At 45.7% G+C, this 22886-nt stretch overlaps 1 protein-coding gene across 3 annotated transcripts in view; it reads right to left on the reverse strand.

Moving 5' to 3' along the window:
- The window catches only part of Hivep1 (HIVEP zinc finger 1), a 143104-nt gene extending 129354 nt beyond the window's left edge, over nucleotides 1-13750 (reverse strand). Inside the window, exons 1-2 of one of the 3 annotated variants that reach the window (XM_075969823.1) lie at nucleotides 13657-13750; nucleotides 7557-7699 (exon numbers count right to left, since the gene is read on the reverse strand). In XM_075969823.1, coding sequence (XP_075825938.1) covers nucleotides 7557-7596 — 40 coding nt within the window. In that variant the 5' untranslated portion in view covers nucleotides 7597-7699; nucleotides 13657-13750. Of the gene's footprint in view, nucleotides 1-7556; nucleotides 7700-10578; nucleotides 10709-10979; nucleotides 11099-13656 lie in introns of those variants that run through there. The other 2 variants (XM_075969822.1, XM_075969825.1) reach the window with 2 other exon arrangements.
- Between the last annotated feature and the right edge of the window lie 9136 nt (nucleotides 13751-22886).

A 22886-nucleotide genomic window follows, 5' to 3' on the forward strand; every position in this document is an offset into this window, starting at 1 on the left:
TAGATAACCCTGAAAAGCAGGTTGGGTTTCTCTTCCTACACTGGAGTGGAACAGGGGACAGAAATGGCACTGCAATCCCATGTGAAGAGTCACACTGAAATATTTTATAATAAGAAAATCGGAGACCTTTCATTTCCTAATATTGAATGGAGACTAATGTTGTTTAACCTCTTAACATGTTTTTAAAAAACATTGTTTTTTTAAAAAAGAAAACAACAACAACAAAAACCCACAAGAACAGAGTGAGTTCAAGTAGGAACACAGATGGGGTGTACTGAACGTCCTCTCCCAGGTGGCTGTCTGCCCCCGATGCCCTCTTTCTGGATCCAGAATGACCTTCCCGTGAGTGCAGACAAGAGGCCTGTGTAGCACCAAGTGCAATCAATAAAGGGTTCTTTGTGGGCACTCCTATCCTCTGCTTGTGAAACACATGCAACCCAGAGGCTTGACGTAAGCCAGCTCTAGGAGGTGGCTTCTGTTTCAAGAGCTTACCCTGCACCAGGCATGTGACGAACACTGCTGTAGCCAGCCCTGAGGTCTAGTTTACCCACTATCTGCGCTTTACAGACAAGGAAAACAACTTGCACAAGACCACACAGCTCGAGGTCATAGCAAGAAGTCCAACTCTCTGCCTTCACCACCAACCATAAATACAGAGCACAACCATAATCAGAGAAACTTTCTCCTCCAGCATATGTGAGCTAACACAGAGACCCACAACCGGACAATATGCAAAGAGCAAAAGACCTTTGAACACCGAGTCCTGAATGGGACGTCTCCATCCAACCCCTCCCTCGGGGCTCAGGGAATTATTTAGGGGAAGCAGAGAGATTGTAAGAGCTAAAGTGTCCTCCAGATACAACAGGATTGGTGCACATATGAACTCAGAGACTGTGGTAGCATGCACAGGGTCCGCACAGGTCTAAGCCAGATGGGGTCCTAGTGCTGAGGGGGGAAGCAGTTACCAGAAGGTTTTTCCAGAGGGTCTTGTTGGGCATACAAACCACACTTAAGGGCAGGCCCCATACGCCCAGGCGGTAGATGGCCAACACACGTCAAGGATGGCCAGGATCTCAGGGGCCCCAAATACTGTCTGGCAGAGTTTAATGAAGCATATTTGCAGAGAGTGAAAAGAGGTCACTCTATGAGGTGTTCAGAGTCAAACGCATGTAACCAATAAAAGTGAAAAACAGCCACACCAAATTTGCAAAATATCATTTCCAAAACAAAAAAGGCTAATACTCATATTTCCCACATTGACTTTTAATCTTAAAGGTGAGGTTTTGAAACCTTAGACTCAGATACAACAAAAACGGTAGCAGTGCTTCCACAGCTCTGAAACATATTGTGGCTAGTACAGCGCCAAAGAGCCCTGTGTCTGAAACAGATCATCACATGAATTACCAGTTCCTCAAGCCTCAGCATCTAAGAGGTCACGGGAAAAAAACAGGAAGGTGACGAGGATGGCCCTCCATCCTCCGAGTATGGACTGTGGGTCAGATCGCTCCGCTTCACTGTCGTCTCGCTAGGACCACATGTGGGATCTCGGGTCTTGACATCTGCCACACCAACCACTGTCTATTCTTCTGCCTAGCTTGGTCCGTAGAGCACAAGGCTGGAAGATGCCCTCTCCAGGGCGCCAAGGACAGCACTCAGAACTGTTCCTCTCAACATGTCCTTTCCTGTGCTCTTCCCCAGTTGCCATCACTGCACAGAGCACAGCCAGGGTTATATATGACCACATATAATGTGCACTTCAGAAAGGGCAAAACCAAAGATTCTACCAGGGTTAAATGACAAGAATGTGGAAACTGAATCCTGTATAACTCAGCTCATGTGTACTTCAAACCTACTTTCTGCCTTTGCCAAATGGACTTCTCAGATTTGCCTACTAAAGCATTTCTGAGAGCAAAATTGTATAAAGCCTGCCCCTTTGGGAAGCACAGCCCACACAGGCCTAATAGTAAGAGCCAAGCAATGCACACATGCTGTTTCAGAACAATCCAGTATTTAAAATACTACTTTCTGTGCCTAAAAATTAATTCTGATAGCTTCTTTCATCATCTTATTTCCAATTCCAAACTGTTCCCCAGGGACAGAAACACGCACACATGCGCACAAATGCACACACACACGCATGCACGTGTGCACCCCTAAATAGGAAAGCTGTGAGAACTCTGCACTCTCTACAACCCGCCTCTCTGGACTCAGCTTTCCCAGCAGAACTATAAGTTTCACCCTCAGGCAGGCCCTGCCCAGTGAGCAGAAAGGGCTCGGATTCCTGCCCTCAGGAAGCAGACCCTGCAGAGGGCCCTTGTACCTGGCCTCCTGGGCAACTGTAATTCCAGTCTGCCTTTTACTACACAGTCTAAGTTAAGTAACCATCTACTGTGATGGGCCAGGACCCAACATTTCAAGTCCTCTTCAAACAGTGAGATATATCCTAATTTCAGAAAAGATGCAAGTTTCTTATTTTCATCTATTCTATATTTGAATAGTACAGAAGGTATACTTCTAATATTTATGAGCTAAGGAATATTTCAGATTGAGCATACACAAACACACCTTGACACAGAACAGAATTATACCCTTATCCTAAACTGAAAACGGCCTAAGTTGAAAATGTGTTTGGCAAACACAAAAATCAAAAGAAAAAGTTCTAAGACTTCATTAGAAGGGGGAGGGCTGACAGGGTAAGAGGGGGTAAGATGAGTGGAAGGTGTGTGATTAGATTACATTATATAAATGTGAAACCATCAAGGAACAACTTTAATTTAAAAGTGAGTTTAAAGGGATATAGCTCAGTGGTAGACCACTGGCTAACAAGTACAAGGTTCTACAGTCAGCCCTCAGCACAGAAAAGAAAAAGACAGAGAAAGTACACTTACTCCACCGACTAATCACCACTTTCCCTCAGCAGTGCTGTGCATTCCAGGGTCCACTGTGTCCTTAGTAATCACAAACTGACTAACTGCTGAGACTCACTGCCACTGCCCAGCAGCAAGTGATCATAGAAGCATCCTATGAAAATGGCCAAGAACTAACAGTCTCTACTGACAATAGTCGGGTTTCTTTCATTGGCTGAGATAGCGACGTACTAACTTGCCCAGACTAACTCTGAATTCTTGGCCTCAGGAATCATTGAGCATCAGCTTCCTGAGTTAGCTGCCACCACTGGTGCAGGTTACAGGTAGTTACAGGTGAAGGTCACGGCCACCAGTCCCAGCTAGAGAGGGCATCTACCAAGCGTGGATCACATTACACATTGTAAAGCTAAGAAGTCATAAATTAATCCTTAAGTCTAGGATTCATTAACAAATTTCTGAACTCCATTAGCTAGCTAAGGCCACTATTAACCTTATCTGCTGCCTTTATGGCTCTCAAAACAGATAAAAACCTAAAGGCAGGCCTCCAAATGCCCATCCTGGCAAGCATCACTATCCCGAGGGCCTTGTCTGCAGCTATAAACAAGATAAAGTCCACTCTTTGAAAAGTTCAGATTCTGAGAGTGAAGCACCCATTTTCAAGTTCCATGGTTTCTCTGTGATGCCCAAATGTTACATTCAATTTGCTCATCTAAATCCCCACCTCACTAAAGACTGTACTATACTCGTCAGTTCTAACACAAGTCCAGGGGAGTTAGCAGCAACAGAGTTCTGGAACATTTTTAGACAGGAAACAAGCACTGTTTCAAGATTCAAGTAGCTCAGAATATTGATCATATGTCCAAATATCATCTTATGATGACTGGCCAAGTATGTTTCTGCTGAGAACACTTACAATCAACTGTCTAACTGTTAAGGCATCTCTGACTTTGAAAGTGTGTGCTTTACAGTCCGTTTCTTATTACTGAGCTAAAGATTATCTGTCGCCCAACTGCACAGCGAAAAACATCATCACTGTGAGGACACTGGTCCTGGGAAGCTGCTGCATAGCAGACATGCAGAAGCAGATCCTACAGAGTGCAGAATAACACTGATATAAACAATGTTACTGGGCTGTGTATTTATTACACTATCCTCCTTGTCATTACCATTGGGTTTGGACCTTCTACACACACACATACACACACACACACACACACACACACACACACACACACACACACACACACAGCTGTAGAGTGGCCTCAGGCAAGACCTAAGAAGGGATCCTGAAGAGAGTGCTGTCATCACAGGAGGTGAGAGCTCCAAGAAGTCAGCTCTGTGTAAAGAGCCCTGAAAACCTCCCATGAGGACGAGATGCTAACCACAGGCAGAGCTCACTAAAGAGCATGCTTACTGTTTGCAGTTTTGTTGGTTTGTTTTTTACTTTCATTTTAGAACTTTTTGTTCTGATTTTCTGAGACAGAATTTCTCTGTGTTAACAGCTCTGGCCAATCTCTGCTTCCCCAGTGCTGGAATTAAGGCGTGTGCCACCATCAGGCATGTGCTTTTAGTTTTTAACAAACAAATAATAAAATTAAAAGCAAAGAAACATAGAAAACTGAAAGAATAAGAGTACAAAGACAAAATATTTTTGGACAATTGCAAAATGTATTTCTATTTTATGCTAATTTTTATTATAGGAGCCAAAATCAAGCTTCCTTTTCATGTATAAGATTAAAAGGTAACCTTGGTATGTCAATATTATTACTGAATAAAAACATTTTTAAACACAGCCTGACTGCACAGTATTCCCGAAGTCTACCTTGGTGCCCGTGCCCAGGGCATCAGGGTCACTCATCACACTCTGACCGCCCAAGGCAGCTTCCAGGCCTGCAGCCTGTAGCCTCCACACACAGGGGCTTGGACAAATGCAGCATTTTCACCTTTTATGCTGTACTTTTTTACTGTTTTTTAGATATGCAAATACCACTGTGTTACAACTCTCTCAGCTCAGATTCTTAAATTGTGGGTCACTTGCTTAATTCTTAAAAACCAAATGTAGGGGTTGAAAAAACTCTTTGGTAACAGTGAAAGATTTCTAAATAAGCACAGACCAAAAATTAATTGAAAACCAAATGCATGATGAATGCAAAATCGAGGAGGGGGAGCAGTGCTCACTGATCCTGCAGCATGGACTTGCTGCAGCCTTGGCTCTGGATAGAAAACAAGTGAGCTTCATACCAAACCGGCCATCACACGTTCAAGGAAGCCTGCCTGAAATACCTCGGCTCAGATTCCAAACAATTATATGTTATAAATTGCCCTGTTAAACTGTCCACAGTTTCCTGCTCCTCTGGAAACATGCAACAACTTAACATTTTCCAACCACAGCATGTATGTATCAAATTCGTGTTGTGCATTGTGTTGTATTGCTAGTGTTAAGATTTTTGATTTTAGGGGCTGGAGAGATGGCTGAGCAGTTAAGAGCACTGCCTGCTCTTCCAAAGGTCCTGAGTTCAATTCCCAGCAACCACATGGTGGCTCACAACCATCTGTAATGAGATATGGTGTCATCTTCTGGCATGCAGGAATACATGCAGACAGAATACTGACAATACTGTACACATAATAAATAAATAAATCTTTAAAAAAAAGATTTTTGATTTTAAAAATTGCTGTTACAGTTTCTGACTTGAGTTTTGTACAGATAGATGGATGGATGGATGGATGGATGGATGGATGGATGGATGGATGGATCGATGGATGGATGGTTAGAAAGAAAGAAGATTTGGGGTTAGGACAGAATTCCCAGGGTTCTGAAATGGCCCTAACTATGCTTCTGCCATTTGGCACCATGTACTGTGTGAAACAGCGTTCTCAGCATCACCTCAGAGCACCAATCAACTTAAAACCTTCCAGCTGCTCCACATTCTCTAGCATCAAAGGGTCTTCTGAGACCTAATCTTTTGTGTAAAAACTAACAGGCACAACAAATTTAGCACGCAAATCTTTTTATCATTAGTGACAAAAATTAATGAATAATTATTTTTTAAACTTTTATGAAAGATGGCTTGACAGTTAAGAGCACTTGCTAATTGTGCAGAGGATGGGAGTTCCGTTGCCATCGTCTGTGATGCTGGATAACCAAAGCTGCCTGTAACTCCAGGGGTCCTGACACCCTCTTCTGGCCTCTGAGGTAATTGCATACACATGTGCATATATAAACATATAAAAAATTTTAATTATGACCATTAACAAAAGCTTGCTTCATATATTTATTTTATATTCTTATATAAAACCAAGAGTTTGTAAAACTTCCTTCAGTGAGAAGCAGATATGAATGAAGAAGTTTTAATCAGCCCTTGCCTTATACAGACAATATATATGCACATGTTTGCAGCTACGAGCAATACCTTAAGCAACATCTGTAAAATGTTAAGTGTCAGTTCTCACCTTCTACCCAGCCTGAGACCAGATCTCTTGGTGTTTAGGTATACCACGCTGACTGGCCCACAAGCTTATGAGGATTCTGTTTCCACCTCCCATTTTGCCACAGACTGAGATGACAGGCCTATGCTACTGCCTTTCGTCTTAGATGACTTCTAGATATCTGAACTCGGGTCCTCCTAGTAGCACTGCAAGCATTTTACCAGCTGAGCCATCGTACAAGTCCAATTCTGCTGAATTCTTATACAGGGGAGTCAAATAGAAAAGATAACTGCTATTCCCAGTGAATGAAACACATCAGAACGATACAAATCATTTCAAATACAGCAAAATGTTTTTCCTTTCCTGATACTAAATATCTTTACCTTAAAGAGAAAAACATTTACCTTCTAGTGTTTGTATGAAATGTGTTTAATATGTATCCTTTGCTTTGTTTTGTTAGGTGCTGGGAATAGAACCCAGGGCCTCGAATGGTTTAAACCCATATCCTAGCCCCAGGCTAGACCCCTAGCCTTATACACAAATATTAACAAGATGCTTCTTTGTTAAAAATGAGTCAGTTTGCCGGGCAGTGGTGGCGCACGCCTTTAATCCCAGCACTTGGGAGGCAGAGGCAGGCGGATCTCTGTGAGTTCGAGACCAGCCTGGTCTACAAAAGCTAGTTCCAGGACAGGCTCCAAAACCACAGAGAAACCCTGTCTCGAAAAACCAAAAAAAAAAAAAATATGAGTCAGTTTGTTCTGACTTCTGCAAATAATATGCTGTGTAAATGTCAATTTCAACTTTCTTCACCTCTTTATCCTGATACAACTTACAGAACTAAATCTCTAATCAATAAACATGGAATTCAGTGAGAAAGCTCACTGATAGAGCACCTGCCTAGCAAGCTTGAAGACAGCGTTCAATTTCCCAGAGATACAAAAGGATAGAGGATTTTTTTATAATGAAGATAAAAGTGATTCAATTACCAGAACATATCAACCATCCATTTCAGATTCCATAGTCCCTATTCAGAAATGGCAAATCTCAGCCTAGAACAGGTCACTGGAGAACCGTAATTCTGTGGAATTCATTCATTCAACATGTAAGAGACAACTACTACATAAGACGAGAGGAATGAAGCAAAATGGAGCTGGCTGGGAAGCAGGTTCAGAGTCTAAGGAACTCACAGCCATTGCTGGTGCCAACAACATGCTGGATGAGATCACTGGAAGCCTTTCTTCCCTGAACACAGAGCCTTACCTCGGAGATTTCTGGGATGAATCTGCTTTGTTCGAGGCATTTTCTTAGATTTAAGAGCTCTTTTTTCTTCTTAGAAATTGTTGGAAGATCAGGTTACAAAAGGCTGGCTCCATGTACTTGTCCGACATCAGTTAATCCACGTGCTGTAAAGAAAAAGATAAAAGCAGTAAACCCCACTACCTTTAAAAGAAAAGGATACTTCAAAAGTTAGGGTTTAGAGCAGTGCTGATCTAACCACAAGAAAAAGTAACCTTTGCAAACATTATTTGCTGTTAACTAAGCCTGAGACAGGTCATCATACTACTCCCCAGGTCCTCTTGTTGTCTACACGAGGGAAAGAAGTCACTAGACATAAACTAAACAAGTGAAAATATTCACTTAGGACAGCATTACTGGAATTACAATGATAAAGTTAGTATAAGGTGACAAAGAGTCAGGATGTATATAGTCCATATGCCCATTCTAAGGGAAGCCCAATGGTCTGGTCATGTCTCTTTCGTTGACTCAGCTAATATGCACAGTTGCTATGGTGGCTGTTCCCCAGTGATGGCAACACCTTCATTCCAGGCTCACTGGCAGGACTACACATGCCTGTGATCAGCAGCTGCATGCTGACCTTTGAGTAGACCACAGACATGCCTCACATCCATGCTGGTGCACTCGGTTATCAAACAAAGATCTTCCAGAGCATTCTTTCCCCTCTAGCACAGGTCAGGTACTGTTCCAGTTGGTGTAGGTTACTAAAGGGTTGCAATTCCAGTAACACAATATGATCATGTCCCCTTAGCAAAAAACAGTCCTTCGTTGTTTTAAGTCTCTGTTGCCTGGGAATTACTTGTTACTGTAGCATAACTTCGTCTGTCCTGACTGTGCCTTTTCAAAAGCAATCTGAAATTCATCATGCCAATATATAATTATCCAGCAGGCAGGTCCAACCTACAGCCCATGGACAGTAGCCAAGTTTGACTGGGGATCTCTATGAATTCCACCCAATACAAAATGGCAAACTTACTTAGAACATTACAAGATTTCTTTTGTCCTTTGTGTGAATGTAACTCTGTTGCAAGGTTCTTGAGCCATGACATTATGTTGCAATGTCAAAAGGCTGAATGCGCCTGAAACCTAACCACCCATATGCCCAAACCAGCAACCCGAATTCTCTTCTCTTCCATTACATTCTTTCCTAACAATCTGTTAAAACTTTAGATTTAACTTCCTGCAACAACGCTGATAAGCAAAGCCCATTATGTTGGCACTAAAGGTGAAACAAAGTTTAATTACTAAGCAAACAGAAAGAATAGACTAAGGATGCTTTGTTTAAAAGCTCTCATATCTATTACTACACACAGCACAAGAGAACATTTAGTGGGTACTAGGGTACTAGTTTTACTGTAGTATTTCTACTTATCACCCAATTTAATCCTAACCACTGGGACAACAGCTCTAATTCATCCGTTTTATATTTAAAACAAAATAGTTTGGGGAGGTTATGAAATCTGCCTCAGATCAGTACTATGGAATGTGGTCCCACATGACTCCGTGCCCATTTCCTCAGAGAAGATAACACTTACCTACTCTAGACACCCCCCTCCCAAAGGGATGAGTGACACAGCAAATCATTGTGAGGACATACTTTGGAATCAAACCAGACAGGTTCGCGACCAGGCTTTACCCCATACTGTGTGGCCTTGTTCAAGGTACTTAACCTCTCTGAAAAGATCAGATTTCCCAAGCTGTAAAACCAGAAAACATTATCCACCTCAGAAGGGTTGTTATAAGGACTAAGCTAAACAATGTAGAAGCTTTGCCTGCCTCACGAAAACGCTGAAATATTAATTCCCGGGAAGAACGCCTCTAAGGGAAAGAATGCATCTAATATCCCAGAATAAGGTTTGAGAAATGTATCCTTTCACTTTAGCTAAAACGCATATGGAAAAGGCGGCTACAATTAACGTGCTAGCGGCTGTATTCCTAACAGGGCTGTTAGTCGGCTCAGGCATAGCGCAAACTGATCACAACCTAATGCAGGAGGAGGAACATGAAACACGATGGTCAACGATGGATGATGTCCCTTGCAGCACCAGCTAATGACCTACAAAAGATAGTGCTCCTCAAGAAGGTTCCGACTGCAAGGAGAATTTAAAGATAAAACCTATGAAGGCTCCGTTCCTTATTAAAACTAATGCTTCTAAGCGGTCACAATATTAGGAAGTTTTCAAAGCATAAACTCTGATTGTAAGCCGATCACGTGACCCCCCATCAGCTTCCCAAGCACAAATGTAGAATATGCAAATTCCCAACCTGTAACAGCTTTGGGCGACCCGGTTTTGCAGCCTCCACCCCCTGACCCTAGCTGTCCAGCCCACGTTTAAATCCGAGGTAGAGAAGTGGTTATTATCAAAGACGACAGCACCGTAGCGACAAGGAGGAGTTAGCAACCATTCTTTCGGGAAAGAAATATATACTACGAGGTGCAAAAACAGGACACGATCAAAAAGCGTAAAGACAGTCACAAGGAGAAAAAACATGAATGAATGTGGAGGGCGGAGCCTGGGAAAACCCCTCAGCAACGCTGCACTGAACAAAGCGCTTCGCATGCCAGAAGGAGGGGGGGAATGGAAGTGCCAGCTCCGGAAGGAGCCTGGAGTGGATGCGGAGAGCCGGAGGAGGAGGAGGACAGAGCAGGCGAGCGCGGCAGCCTTGAGACTCCTCCTCGCCAGCCTCGCCACCGCCGCCCCCTCCCCTCTCTAGCCGCAACTCCTGCTGGAGCCCGACCCCTCGGCGAGCCCCAGCAGCCCCGCGCCCCAGCCCACCCCCCGATCCACCGGCGGCGGGCGCGCGCCCTACCCTGAGAGAAACTACCCAGGTGGCCCGGAGTAAACAGGCACTCCGGGCAAAGAACGAAAGGGAAAGCGAGCCACAAAGCCGGGAGGTGCGGAAGCCGCGGCCTGGTCTCCCGCAGCCCCGCCGAGTCCTCCTGCAAGAAGCGGCGGCGGCGATTCGGGAGACCGGCCCTCCGTACCTGCTGGGCTCGCAGGACCACAGCTCCCGCCGCCCGTGCAGCCAGGACCCGCTGAAGTGGCAAGCGGCTCCCGCACGCAGCATCCCCTCCGCAAGGTCGGCGCCGGCACAGGCGCACACACTCACACGCAGACCCGCGCGCCCGCCCGCCCGCCCGCCAGGGGGAGGTGGTCCCGGCCCCCGCCCCCCGCGCTGCGCTCTCCCGGGTGCAGCGCCCCCACCACCGCGCCCGGCCCGCACTCGTCGGGAGCTGCGCTGCACTTGACAACCGGGACACAAGCAAAACCTCCTCCTGCGGCTCCGTCCCTGCCGCGCCCGGTCCAGCAGCCGACCGTCACCAAGGCGCGAGCAGGGCGCGGGAGGGACGGGGTGGGACCCGGCGGGACAGCGGCCGGCCTTTACCTCCTCCGGGTGTCTGTGAGGACGGCTGGCAGCTCGAGGGCGACCAGGGCGAAGGTCGGCGGCTTCCCCCGCGCGTGGGCGGGGCGGCAGGGGATCCCCGGGGGCGGCGGGGCGGGGGCTGCGGCGGGAGGGCGGGCTCGCGTGAAGCCGGCCCGGGGCCCCTGCCGCCCCGCCCGCCCGCCCGCCCGCCGCAGGCCCCGCCGCGGGGACCCAGGACGCGGGAGGAGGCGCGGCCCGAGGGGCGGGGCGGGGCGGGGCGGTCGAGGAGGCGGGGCTCCGTGGCCGGGGGAAGCCCGGCCGGGCCGCAGTCGGGGGCGGTTGGCCCGGGAGGAGGGGCGGGGCCGGGCGGCGCCCGATTCTCTTTACCGTCTTTTGACTTTCTAGAGCAGGATGTGGGCTGGCCCGGTGACGTCATGGTGTCTCCCAGCCCCGCCCCTCGCCCTGGCCCTTGTTGGGAGGAGGAGGACCCGGGAGGGAAGGAGGGAGGGAGGAAGGGGGGACCCCAAGGGGGTTTCCTCAGCTCCACGTAAAGGGAAGGGGAAATCATTGTGAAACTTTAAACTCATTAACTTTGAAAAATAACTTTAAAAAAAAGAGAGAGATAGGGGGCGGGGTGCTGATTTGGAGGGTCGGAGGGGGGACGTGTTATTAAGCCCTGAACTGAAACCACTATTTTGGTGGCGGATGTTCTATTAAAAGACCGAGGAAAGCCAAGGTTATTCCGGAGAGAGCCGGTGCTTCCCAGAGCCCAAGCAGGGAGCGCAGTTAACCCCTCCTTGCCTGCCTGACAGCTGGGGACTAACCTGCTAGGGAACTTTGGGAGCAGAGGAGGGGGTGCGGGGCGGAGCCACCCAGCGGGCTTCTGGAACTCTGGGGGAGTGAAAGGGAAGACAGACTAATTTATTACAAACCAGAGTTTGACCCCCGGCTGCTAGAAAGCGTTAGTAAAAGGGGCTGGAAACTTCTGGAAATATCAGCAGAGCTGAGTCTGGGGAAGGAAGCAGGTTTTCAAGGTTAGACATAAGGGTTGGTAGCAGTTTGAATTTAAAAGTTCCACACAGCCGCTAAAAAGCCAGCAGAAGTGACTGATTTAACGGGCCACCTCAAAGTTGGAAAGAAAAACGTGTAAAAAAAAAAAGACGCAAAACAAAAATATTCATTGCTAAATGACCGTACGCCTACTAACAGCTGACCATCTGTGCAAACTTGTTTTGTTCCCTTGGGCTTTCGTAAAGATGTCTAGGCCGTTCCTGCTAACGGTTGACCCCTAAAATCCCCTGAGGAAGTCCTACCTCTAACTCATTCGAGCTAAGAAAAGCTCAAAGCCCCAGAATGGAAATGATTAAAAATGGAATACTCAGTAATGGCAAGCTTAGAGCCAAAAATAATGTTTTGCAAAGGGGAAAATATGCCTACGAAAAAGTAAATTTGGTCATAGAGCAAAGATCATGCAACTAGAAAGTTCAGATGGTGGGTAACATCCTGTTAGCCCTACAATGAAATAGTGCCATTTTAATATTTCACTGGGCTAGCATCTATTTTATTAAATGAAACACCCAGTGGGTAGGATTCACAAATCGCGCAATGTAGCGCCCCTCCCCTAGTTGGGCTGTTTGAATCTAAAGCTACACATACAGGCAGATGTGAACTAATGTGTTAGGGTAATGACACATTCTTTGTAAGTCGAGTTTGTGTTGCTAGGAACGGAAAAACAAAAGCTAAGTGCCAGGGTGCGTTTTTGACTCAATAGTTACCGAACACAGTTGGCATATACCCACGGACCCAGTGTCTTCAGGATATAGCAATGCTTTGAACGTTTGAACAAACTGCATTATCTGATTTTGAATTGTCATTTCACTATATTTTCTTTATCAGCAAACAGGTATTAAAACTTGTCTCTGAGACAGATAATACAGAACACTTTCCTGGTAAGTTTTCTGAATTTTTGAAACACGGTTTCTTTCATGCCAGAATGCAGGGGAAATGCAGCTATGTTATAATAAATAGCTTGTTACGGCTTGTTTTGTAAATAATAGGTCCTCGGAATATTGCAAATAAACGGAATTGGATGTGTGAACCCGACTAGCCTGTGAGTGGTAAACTTAAGCTTGAACTGTCAAAAATCCTGGAACAAGGGAGATCCGGGTGACGGTTCTAGATCAGGAGAGGCAGAGAGGTTCCTAGGGGCCCCTCTGTCTCTACCCAGCGGGCCATGTAAATGTCTCTGTTGCTCCCCTTGGGAGAAGTGGGGTCCTGTGGGGACTCTGACCGTATTTCTCCGGCTGAACAGTTCAGGGAGATCCCCGTCAATGCCGCGCTGCGCCCGCTCCTTCCCTACCCTGGTTCCCACGCGGCCACCCGGTGCTGCCTGGCTCGTGCTCCCCCTTGGCGCGGCCCCGCGGCTCCGGCCCTCCGCCCCGTGCAGCCACCAGCGCCACCGCCACGCGGAGATCCCGGAGGTTCCTCCCGCTGGCCCTGGGTCACGCCGCCAGTCCCTCCCCTTCACCCTGCATGCTGGGCTTTCCCGTCCACCAACGAGTCCCCTCCCCCCCACCTCGCCTCCCACTCCGGGCCACCCAACTACAAACCCTTCCCCTCAAGCTCCGCAACAACTGTCCCCTACGACCCAGCTCTTCCCAAGCCAAGCAGACAAAAGAACCGAGGGAAGAAAACTTACCGAACTGCAGAGCAAAAAGTCTGCTCCCAAGCTTCCTGGGTTCAACTTTTCATTTTAAAAACAACAAAAGCAGAAACCAAAAGCCTCCTAGGTTGGAAGTGGGCGTGAGAGGAAACGCTGGGGGAGGCGCTTGGTTCCCTCGCTGCGCTGCCCCCCCCACCCCCTTTTCTGGCCCCTGCTTGTAGCTTTGATGTTATCTGGTGAACCGCCTACGTGGGTTATACCTTGAGCTCAGCGCCTGGTGACAGCCAGATATTCTCCACTGTGGGTGCAGCTAGCAGCCAGCGCAGCAGGTGGCCAGAGGACGGAATCCCCAGCTCTAACCCAGGCTAGGAAAGGACCTTGGCGGACTCCCTTCCTCACCTGAGCTGAAGAAGGCTCTCCCAGCTAAGTGATCCTGGTCTCGGAACAGTGCTGCTTTTTCTGCTCGAATCAGAGGAGGTCTCCCAGATTACATTCTTTTTCCTTCCACTCACAGTACAAACTTGTAATGAGATCGTCTGGGTATTTCTCCAGGCTCTGTTCAGTTTTTAGAGCTCAGCTTTGGAAGCGGATATTATTTTCTCTCTGAGATATTCCTGCAGCCTTGAAGAGACAAGAATACAACTCCCAAGATGAGAAACTATAATAATACACTACCGATTCCCCTATGGGTCAAAATACCTGCACGCCTTCCCCCTTCTGTTGTGAAAATATTGTAACTCTCGCTTTTTTTTTATTTATTTATCTGCACTCTAGCTCAACCTGGATATATATTTTATTTGAAGTTTCCGGTCTCAGTCATCACGGAGGAAAGATGATTTGAAAATCAGAAACATAGGGGGCTAGTAATAAAGGAAAGGCGCTGCCTCTCGTTCATCCTCCTGGGCACATGCCCTTTATGACAGCACCAGGCCATGTTTAGGCCTTGCCCTCTGGGAGTTTACAAATTAATGGAGACAGCACAAACACATGGAAAAATACCTGGAGGGAGAAAAGATAGAAGCCACAGCTTATAAACAGCGCCAATTAAAGTTACACAGGGTTATTTATATGACTGCTGAGCGATCTTTGGGTGGAGGGAAGGTCTATCGGAAAACAGTTCCAGAAGAGGGTGAATCCTCAGTAGAGTTTTGAGGGAAAGTTCAAGATGTGCCAGTAAGATAAGCACCCTTCTCAAGCCCAGAGAAGCCAGCGCTAGGTGAGGAGGGAACTGTGAGGGGGTTACTCCCTTCTGCTGCAGTAGAGTCCTGGTGACTGGGGAATGACTGACTGACACTCATAATTAGGACACTCTTGAGAGGGGGAGGGAAGCTTCTTCCAGATGGGAGCCGCCATGCACCTGGGCTGTCCAGGTAGGCTCTTCTAATAGTAGCTGTGAGGTAGTCAGAATGACCTGGCACCAGGCCATTCGAGAAGAGCCAACTCATTCATCGTTTGGAAGGAATTAAGACATGATACGGCAAGCAGTTGGTAGCCGTTTGGAGACATCTGGACAGAGAATGGTCTTTTTAAGCAAAGTTGTTGTGGCTGATGGATTTGGGATCAATATGGGAGCTAGGGACAAAGACTATAGCAATTGTCACCCTAGCTGCAGTCTTGAGAGCGGGAGGGGTGGTGGCCCCCTTCCTTTTCCCACTTCTCCTTCATTCTAAAATGTTAAGAAACCTTCCAGAAGCCATGGAGTTAGTGCATGGTACATTCATGACTGGGAGCCAGAGAACATTCGGATGGTTAAAGCCATCACGGCTGTATTTTATGGGAAATGGACTATAATAACTTCATAATATTCTGCATCTGTGGAGCAGAAAAGAAGTCCTTGTTTAGAAAGCTACAGCTATTCAGGTTTTGAGAAATTGGTGCCTGATGTCATAAAAGTGTAGCTGTTGGGATCTTTGAGGCTGGAAGGAGTGAAAGGAAAATGGGTTTGGGTTTGAACACATCTAATTTTGAGAAGGCTAATGTCCCCCGCATTTGTTTGATCCACACTGCTTGGCTCCATTGAAAAGTGCCTAGTTTAATGTTAAGTACAATTGTTTCATGAATATTATTTGGTGCACTATCTGTTAAACAGTCTAAAAGAAGGGTAGTTGTGATTGACAGATATACTACATGCAGTTCTCAAAATTCCCTGTAAACTGAGTCCTGGAGAAACATGAGGAACCGGTCAACAGCATTCTACATAACCAATCCCTACTGACCTGTGATCTCATTGTGTAGCAATAAGTAGAACAATCTAAGACACTGTAGCAGTCTGCTCCGGACCACTGATGTAACAAACTATCAGAGACTGGAGATCTTAGGCAGTATGCATTTATCCCCTCCCGGTTCTGGAGGGTGGAAGTCCAAGATGAAGTTTGTAGCAGATTCCTTTCTATTGCTATCTGTCTTCCAGGTCTGCAGATGGCTACCTGCTTGGTTGAGTCTTCATGTGGCCTCTCTGGGTGTGGTTTGTATGCATGGAAGAGGAAGGGAAGAAAAGGTGACAGCTCTGGTCACTCTCCCTATAAGGACACTTCAGTAGATGGAAGATGAGACACCCCCCCCCCCACACACACACAGTAGTGGTCTCCAGCTGGTGGCTCTGTTTGGGGAGCATGTGGAACCCTTAGGAGGTAAAGTCTCACTGGTGGAAGTGAGTGACTGAGAGCAGCCTAAGGTTTTCATAGCTGGCCCTGCTACCTGCCTTCTATTGGCTTCTTTTCTGAGAGCAGTAAGATGGCAGAGGGTCTCGGCTGCACACTGCCTCTAGCTCAGCTTCAGTGTCTTCCCCTCTGAGATGGACCACACCCTTAAACTATGTGCTAAAGTACTAATCCCATGGGATGAGTGCTCGCATCTATGATATTATTTTAACTTCAATTGCTTATAAAGTCCCCGTTTCCATATACAGTCTCTGCGGGCAGTAGCTTTCCTGAGCGAGGGGAGTGGAAGACACAATCAGCCCTGTGACTTGCAAGAGTTTTATTTTGAGGTTCTTTTGTTTCATCTGAGACAGTGTCTCACTATGTAGCCCAGGCTGGCCTAGAGCTCATACAGCTCCTCTGGCCTCTGTCCCAGTGCTGGGATTAAAGGTTGTTTAATCTTTAGGCCACGATGAGTTTTTTATTCTTTTTTTTTTTAAGGGATCCTGAACAGTGGAGTTTGTGCAACCTAGAAAGGGGGTGCTAACTGCTTTCAAAAAGATCAGGACTTTCTTCTAGACTTTTGCTACTGGGGAAAATTACTACTAAGAAACTCTTTTTGTTGGTTGGTTGGTTGTTTTGAAGTAGGTTCTCTCTAAGTAGTTTTGGCTGCCTTGGAACTCCATAGGGAAACAAGGATGGCCTCATTTTCACAGAGATCCTCCTGTTTCTGCCTTCTGAGTGTTGGGATTAAAGGCGTGTATCACCACACCCGGTTTACTCCTAAAATAGTGTTGTCTACTCTACATCTTAACATTCTTCAGAAAGGGTATCAACCCCTCATGGAAAGCCCTCTGTGTACACAGGCACAATGATAAATAAATCTTTTTTATGGGTTGCCAAATGACCAAGGGGTTCTCATTTCCCTGAATACATGTAAATTAAACATCATCCCATCTAATGGCTGCCTATCTCCTCCCATAGTACAAACTCTGTCTTATCACGCCTTTAATTTCTTTTGTGATATCTAACATACTAGAATTATCTAATTGGTTTCCATGTATATTATTTCTCAACCCTTGAATACAGGGGCCTAAACAGGACGTAGGCATGCACAACTTCAATCCCATAGTTCTGGAGGCACAAGCAGGCAAATCTTTGTGAGTCCGGGGGCTAGCCTGGTCTACAGAGCTAGTTCCAGGTAAGGTAGGGCTACCCAGAGAACCCTGTCGCAAACAAACAAAACTAGAATACAGGACTTGGAACGAGTGGAGCTGGTTGGTCCCCCACTGTTTCAGTTCCCACCTAGAACAATGTGGAAACAAACGTCTGTGGAATGAGAGAATGCTGGAATCTGAATGCCGCTCATCTTCCCCGTCAATATAAACGAGCTCTTTCCTCTCACATCATCCTTTTATAAACATTGTCTAAACTTCCATTTCTGGACTCAAAGTTATATAACAGAGCTTAAAGAGCTCCACGCAGGTTGCAGAGGAGGCCACTGGAATTCAGAATGGCCCTAAAGTATACAGTGTCACCAGCAAAGCACTGAGAGAACGCGAGTGGAGAACTTGCAGACTGTCCTGCTCCTCCCAAATGCTTTCCTTTACACTCTGTCCCGGTTCTCACCAGTCACTGTATTGCCTTTGGCTTGCTCATAATCTTTATTCTCAATTGTAGAAACAAAAGTTCTCCCTACTGTGTTTTGATAGTTTTAGTAGCTTATTTTGTGGAAGAGAAATGGAGAGATGCCAAAAGAAGGAATGGAGGAAGCGTTTGTCCATTAAAAAGGAAGAAAAAAACACTGTGGATAAAAGTTTAAAGTGTGTGTGTGTGTGTGTGTAGATCCCACCTAATTCAACCCACATGCCTCACCTTTTCTCTTTGGTTGCTCTAATTGTTGGATTATGAGGTTTAAAAAGCAAACCCATTCTCAGTCTCTGAATGGAAGGAGAACATGAGGCCATGAGTATTTCTTAGTGCTTGCACTGCTGGGTCGGAAGGTGAGCAGTGCCTTGCGGAATGGTAAGAGAGGCTCCAGAAAGGAAGGCAAGGGCCTTTTACCTCAGGTGTATTTGTTCCCTGGATTGTTCTTGGATGTGATCCCATGCTTCCTGTGACAACCATTCACATTTTCACTAAATTTATGAGATGTTTATTCTTGTTGGATGTCAGAACATAGCTCTAGAACCCAATGTGGTCAGTGAACTCCGGATCTGGATATGGCTTTCTGCCTTGCTTTCACGATTAGAATCTATAGAATGTGCCAGGCAATTGTGTTTAAATTGGTCTGTCCTCAGAAAGTTCTGGGAAAGGACTGTTCTGGTAGTATTTAGCATGTGCTTACTTACATTTTATATTTTTCTGATCATGTTTTTCTCACCCTGTCTTTCTGGACTCAAACAACCTTCCTTAGATGATGCTTCCTCTAAAACTGAAGTGAGGTTGTCTACAGCATTAGACTGTGGTCCACCCCATACTTTCAGGGCCCCAGATCCCAGGTCCAGCAGACAAGACCTGCTCAGGTCGTCTGAAAAGTCGACACTGCTGCTGGAATATACATCCATAGGTAAGACTCCCGGTGTCTTTAGACCTCGCTGAGATTGCCCTTTCCCAAACCTCCCAGGCCAACAGTTTCCAACTCTCAATATAGGGTTCTACAAAGCCGTTCCCACGTGCCTGCTCATTGAATCAGATTTTTGCAACTGAATTGCTTCAGGCAAAAAACAATTCAGCCATCAATTTTCCCATCTGCCTAACTCTCCATTGTATTATTCTGTACTAGTTTGTCAATTCTTCTGTTTAGAGAAGCCACGGTTATGAATTTGTGACTTGGGGTTCGTTGCCCCCCCCTCCCTCCACTGTGGTAATTCTAATTATGCCAAAATGTCTTTGGGTATTGGTATAAAGGAAGCCAAGAAAATCAAAGTCAACTTGTTGAACAAGAGTTTTAGGGAAAGAGCTGACAAAATGAAAGGAGTGTTAACACTCCATTAGAGAGATGAGCTGGCGGAGGGAAGACAGAGGCTAGCCACTAATGACAGGACAGTCATGGCTCGTGGACAGTGTTTATCTGTTTCTAATACTTTTAAATTTTTCAGCTATTTTAATTTCTGCAAGAGGAGGTGGAAGTTTATTCATGGGAGATGATAAAATAAATGGAACAAGGGTTAAAATAAGACATCTAAATAAGGTTAGGACGGGGGGGGGGGGCGGGGGTCAGCCTGCCAGATGGCTATTTAACCTAAGACAGTATAGATCTTATTTGAAAGGTCTTTTTGTTTTGGTTTGGTTTGGGTTTTTTGGCTACTAATGGTGTGCACACACGAGGGCTGGTAATTATAAAAAATATTGTTGCAAGCAGCAACTCTTGGCACAGTCTCAGTATGGAGTGCTCAGAGCCAGAGTAACAAGACATACACACATTTGTCTTCGACTTGCTACTAATACATCTGTGGTTCCTGACCGCTGTGGAACCTTCTGGTTGTAAAATTCCATCCCTCACATAGTAACATAGTAACGGGAGAGTCACAACAGTCCCCTCCCCCTTCTCGGGCTGGGATGGTCCAACAGTTTCCTGACAGCGTTCTCTCAGAAAGTCCCATAGTCTACCACAGTGAACAAAATAAAGCGACTTCCAGGAAAGTAAGGCAAAAGTTGCCTGCTGATACCTCTCCCTATGTTTTACACTTCTAAGGGCATAGTCCTCTTTTAGCAAAACAATGTACAGGAGGGAAATGGTTCTTCCAAAAATATTTTTCTACTGTCTCAATAACCATGTATTCTTTGGGGGTTTTTAGTCTGAGTAACTGATAATCCTGTATCCATTTGGATACAATAAAAAAAATTCACGCAAGTTTTTTTCATTAAAACCTCTAAGATTTCTTCTCAAAAAGTCTCAGATTGTCTTAATTTTTAAAACACGACATTTCCCAACCAAAAAGATGTTATGACAACGGCTCATGATTCATGACCCTCAAAGGCCAATCTGCAGTCTATCGCCTCGGAGTCCAATCACATCTGCTCTCAAACTCTTGGGAAGACTGAGTAAGAATAGGAAGTATTTAACTGAGAAATTGGGGGCTGGGGATGTAGCTCAGTAGGTAGAATACTTGCCTAATGTGTGCACACCCCAGGGTTTGATCCACAGCACTACAAAAACAAACATACAAATACTAAAAATAAAATTAAAAAGTGATTGAGAAATTCTGAGGCATTTTGGAAATACAGGATGGAGTTGAACAGTGTGGTTGGTATTCTTGCTATTGACACTTTCCTGAAGCTTCTCTGCTTGAGGCAGAGGGGACAGAATATATGGCAATGTTGAGACCATGGCATGTGCTATTGACCAGTTGGGTAACAACTGAGTAAGAAGCAGTCTGCTATGTTAATCTGGATGTTATAGAAAAGAGGAAGATATCTTTTTTTTCTTTTTCTTTTTCTTTTTTTTTTGATTTTTCGAGACAGGGTTTCTCCGTAGCTTTTTTGGTTCCTATCCTGAAACTAGCTGTTGTAGACCAGGCTGACCTAGAACTCACAGAGATCTGCCTGCCTCTGCCTCCCGAGTGCTGGGATTAAAGGCATGCGCCACCACCGCCCGGCAAGAAGAAGATATCTTAATGTCACTTCCATGGCCAAATTCCAACCTAGATACGTTGCTGATTGGCAACCTAAGTTGAAACATGTTAATAAACACTTTGCATTGTCCTCATGGGTAACATAGGTTGTAATGATGACCTGCTTCCTAGAGACGTTCTACGGAGGAGCACAGTATGCTCATTAAGTGATCTGGAAGTAACTATTTGCATAAATATATAATTAAAGACCTTTCCCTTTAGCCTTTGTGGTGTGTGTGTGTGTGTGTGTGTGTGTGTGTGTGTGTGTTGGATCTCTTAGAGATGTAATCACAATCCACCTGACATGGGAGCTGGGAACCGAACCCATAATCCCTGAAAGCATGAACTGCTTAGCGGCTACATCATCTCTCCAGCCCCCAGGTCCCCTTTTAAGGAAGCCTTTATTGCCTCACTTGTACCTACTTGCCATTCCTTTGTGCTGTTTCCTTTTTCTTTTTTGCTTCTTCATTTGAAGTAAAGAGCTTATTCCTAACCCCAAGAATGATTACATACATTAGATTATACGAACGTGATGAGACATCTGCCCTCAAATCCACTTATAATTATTTCTATTAATATTTACAAGTGTTCTCATCTTTAGATGAGAAATACTACTTTCTTTTACCTTATTGCCCCAACACCTGGCTTCTTGAATTTAGATTTCTTGACTAATTGCAATCAGAATTATCTCTTTACAGCCGCCTACATCCTGCAGTTCTGACCTCAGCTCCAGCAGTGCCTTCCAAGCCTGCTTTTTCTCAGAACCAGCCCCACCTCCCCTCCCTTCTCACCCCCCAGCTCCAGGCTTTGTTCTGGCATTTAGAAAATTTGTACAGACCTAATGTGACACATTGTAAATTTTTTCCCCAATCTTCTTCAAAAGATAGCTAAAGATGAAAAGCAAACACATCTCTATTACATTTCATAAAAGGCTCAGTAGCAGGTTGCTCCCAAGGCCCTCTGGTGCTGCCAATATTAACATCTAAGGGTATCTGGGGGGAGAAGGCAGTTGTCCACCATGACATCAACTTGGCAGAGAAGGCCGGAGTCCAAACATGCCTAGCTTCTTTTAACCAGACACACCACCCTAATTATCTCCTACAATAATGCTTTGATCTGGTGCCTCCCTCCCTCACACTACAAAACCCATCCTCTGCAGCTAGATTTCAAACCTCAGTGTGATCCAACAGATCATGTCCAGCCTTCTCTTCAGCCACTTACCTAATGAGGACCTTGTTCCCCTGTATGGCTTCATCCATCTTGCCTGCAGTTGTGTTTCCCTCTTCCCTCCCTCCCTCTTTCCCTCCCTCCCTCCCTCCCTCCCTTCCTCTCTTGTTCCCTCTGCCTCCACATTGCCCCATGTGACCAATGCCTACCTTCACCTTTGACATTTGAACTCTGCCTTTCCTCCATGTTCTACATGGCCATGCAGAAAGCCAGCTTCCTTTTAGATAGCTACATACTTGCATTGTGGCTCTTACTGCTGATCTTTGAAGCAGCACCAATAAACCGTTGATTCTTTAACTTCAAATGGATTGCAGTGGCCTGCAGTTACTTTATACAAAGCAGCTAAGGCACACATACAGACACACACACATACACACACACACACACACACACACGTGCACGCGCACATGCACACCCCTCAAGAAAACAACCAACAGATCATGAATCGTCTTTTTCCCCCTGGAAGGATGATTCATGATTAACCAGGACACTCAACTAATAACTTAAAAAGAGAGAAGATTCAATCTAGCTCAGAGCTTTGGAGGGTGCATTCTGCAGTAGGTTGGTCTGTTGCTTTAGGGCCTGTGGTGAGACAGGGCATCACGGTGGACTGTGTGTGGCAGATCAAAGCTGCTCCTCTCATAGTGGCCAAGAAAAATAGGTGAGGAGAGAGAGAGAGCTGGATCCTCGAGTACCTTTCCTTCAAGGCAGCACCCCTAGTGGCCTAACTTTGTTACAGTAAGCCCCGTGCTATAAAGGTTCTTCCCACTACCAGTACTGATAC

This window comes from Microtus pennsylvanicus, chromosome 4 (assembly GCF_037038515.1).
Source record: "Microtus pennsylvanicus isolate mMicPen1 chromosome 4, mMicPen1.hap1, whole genome shotgun sequence".
NCBI lineage: Eukaryota > Metazoa > Chordata > Mammalia > Rodentia > Cricetidae > Microtus > Microtus pennsylvanicus.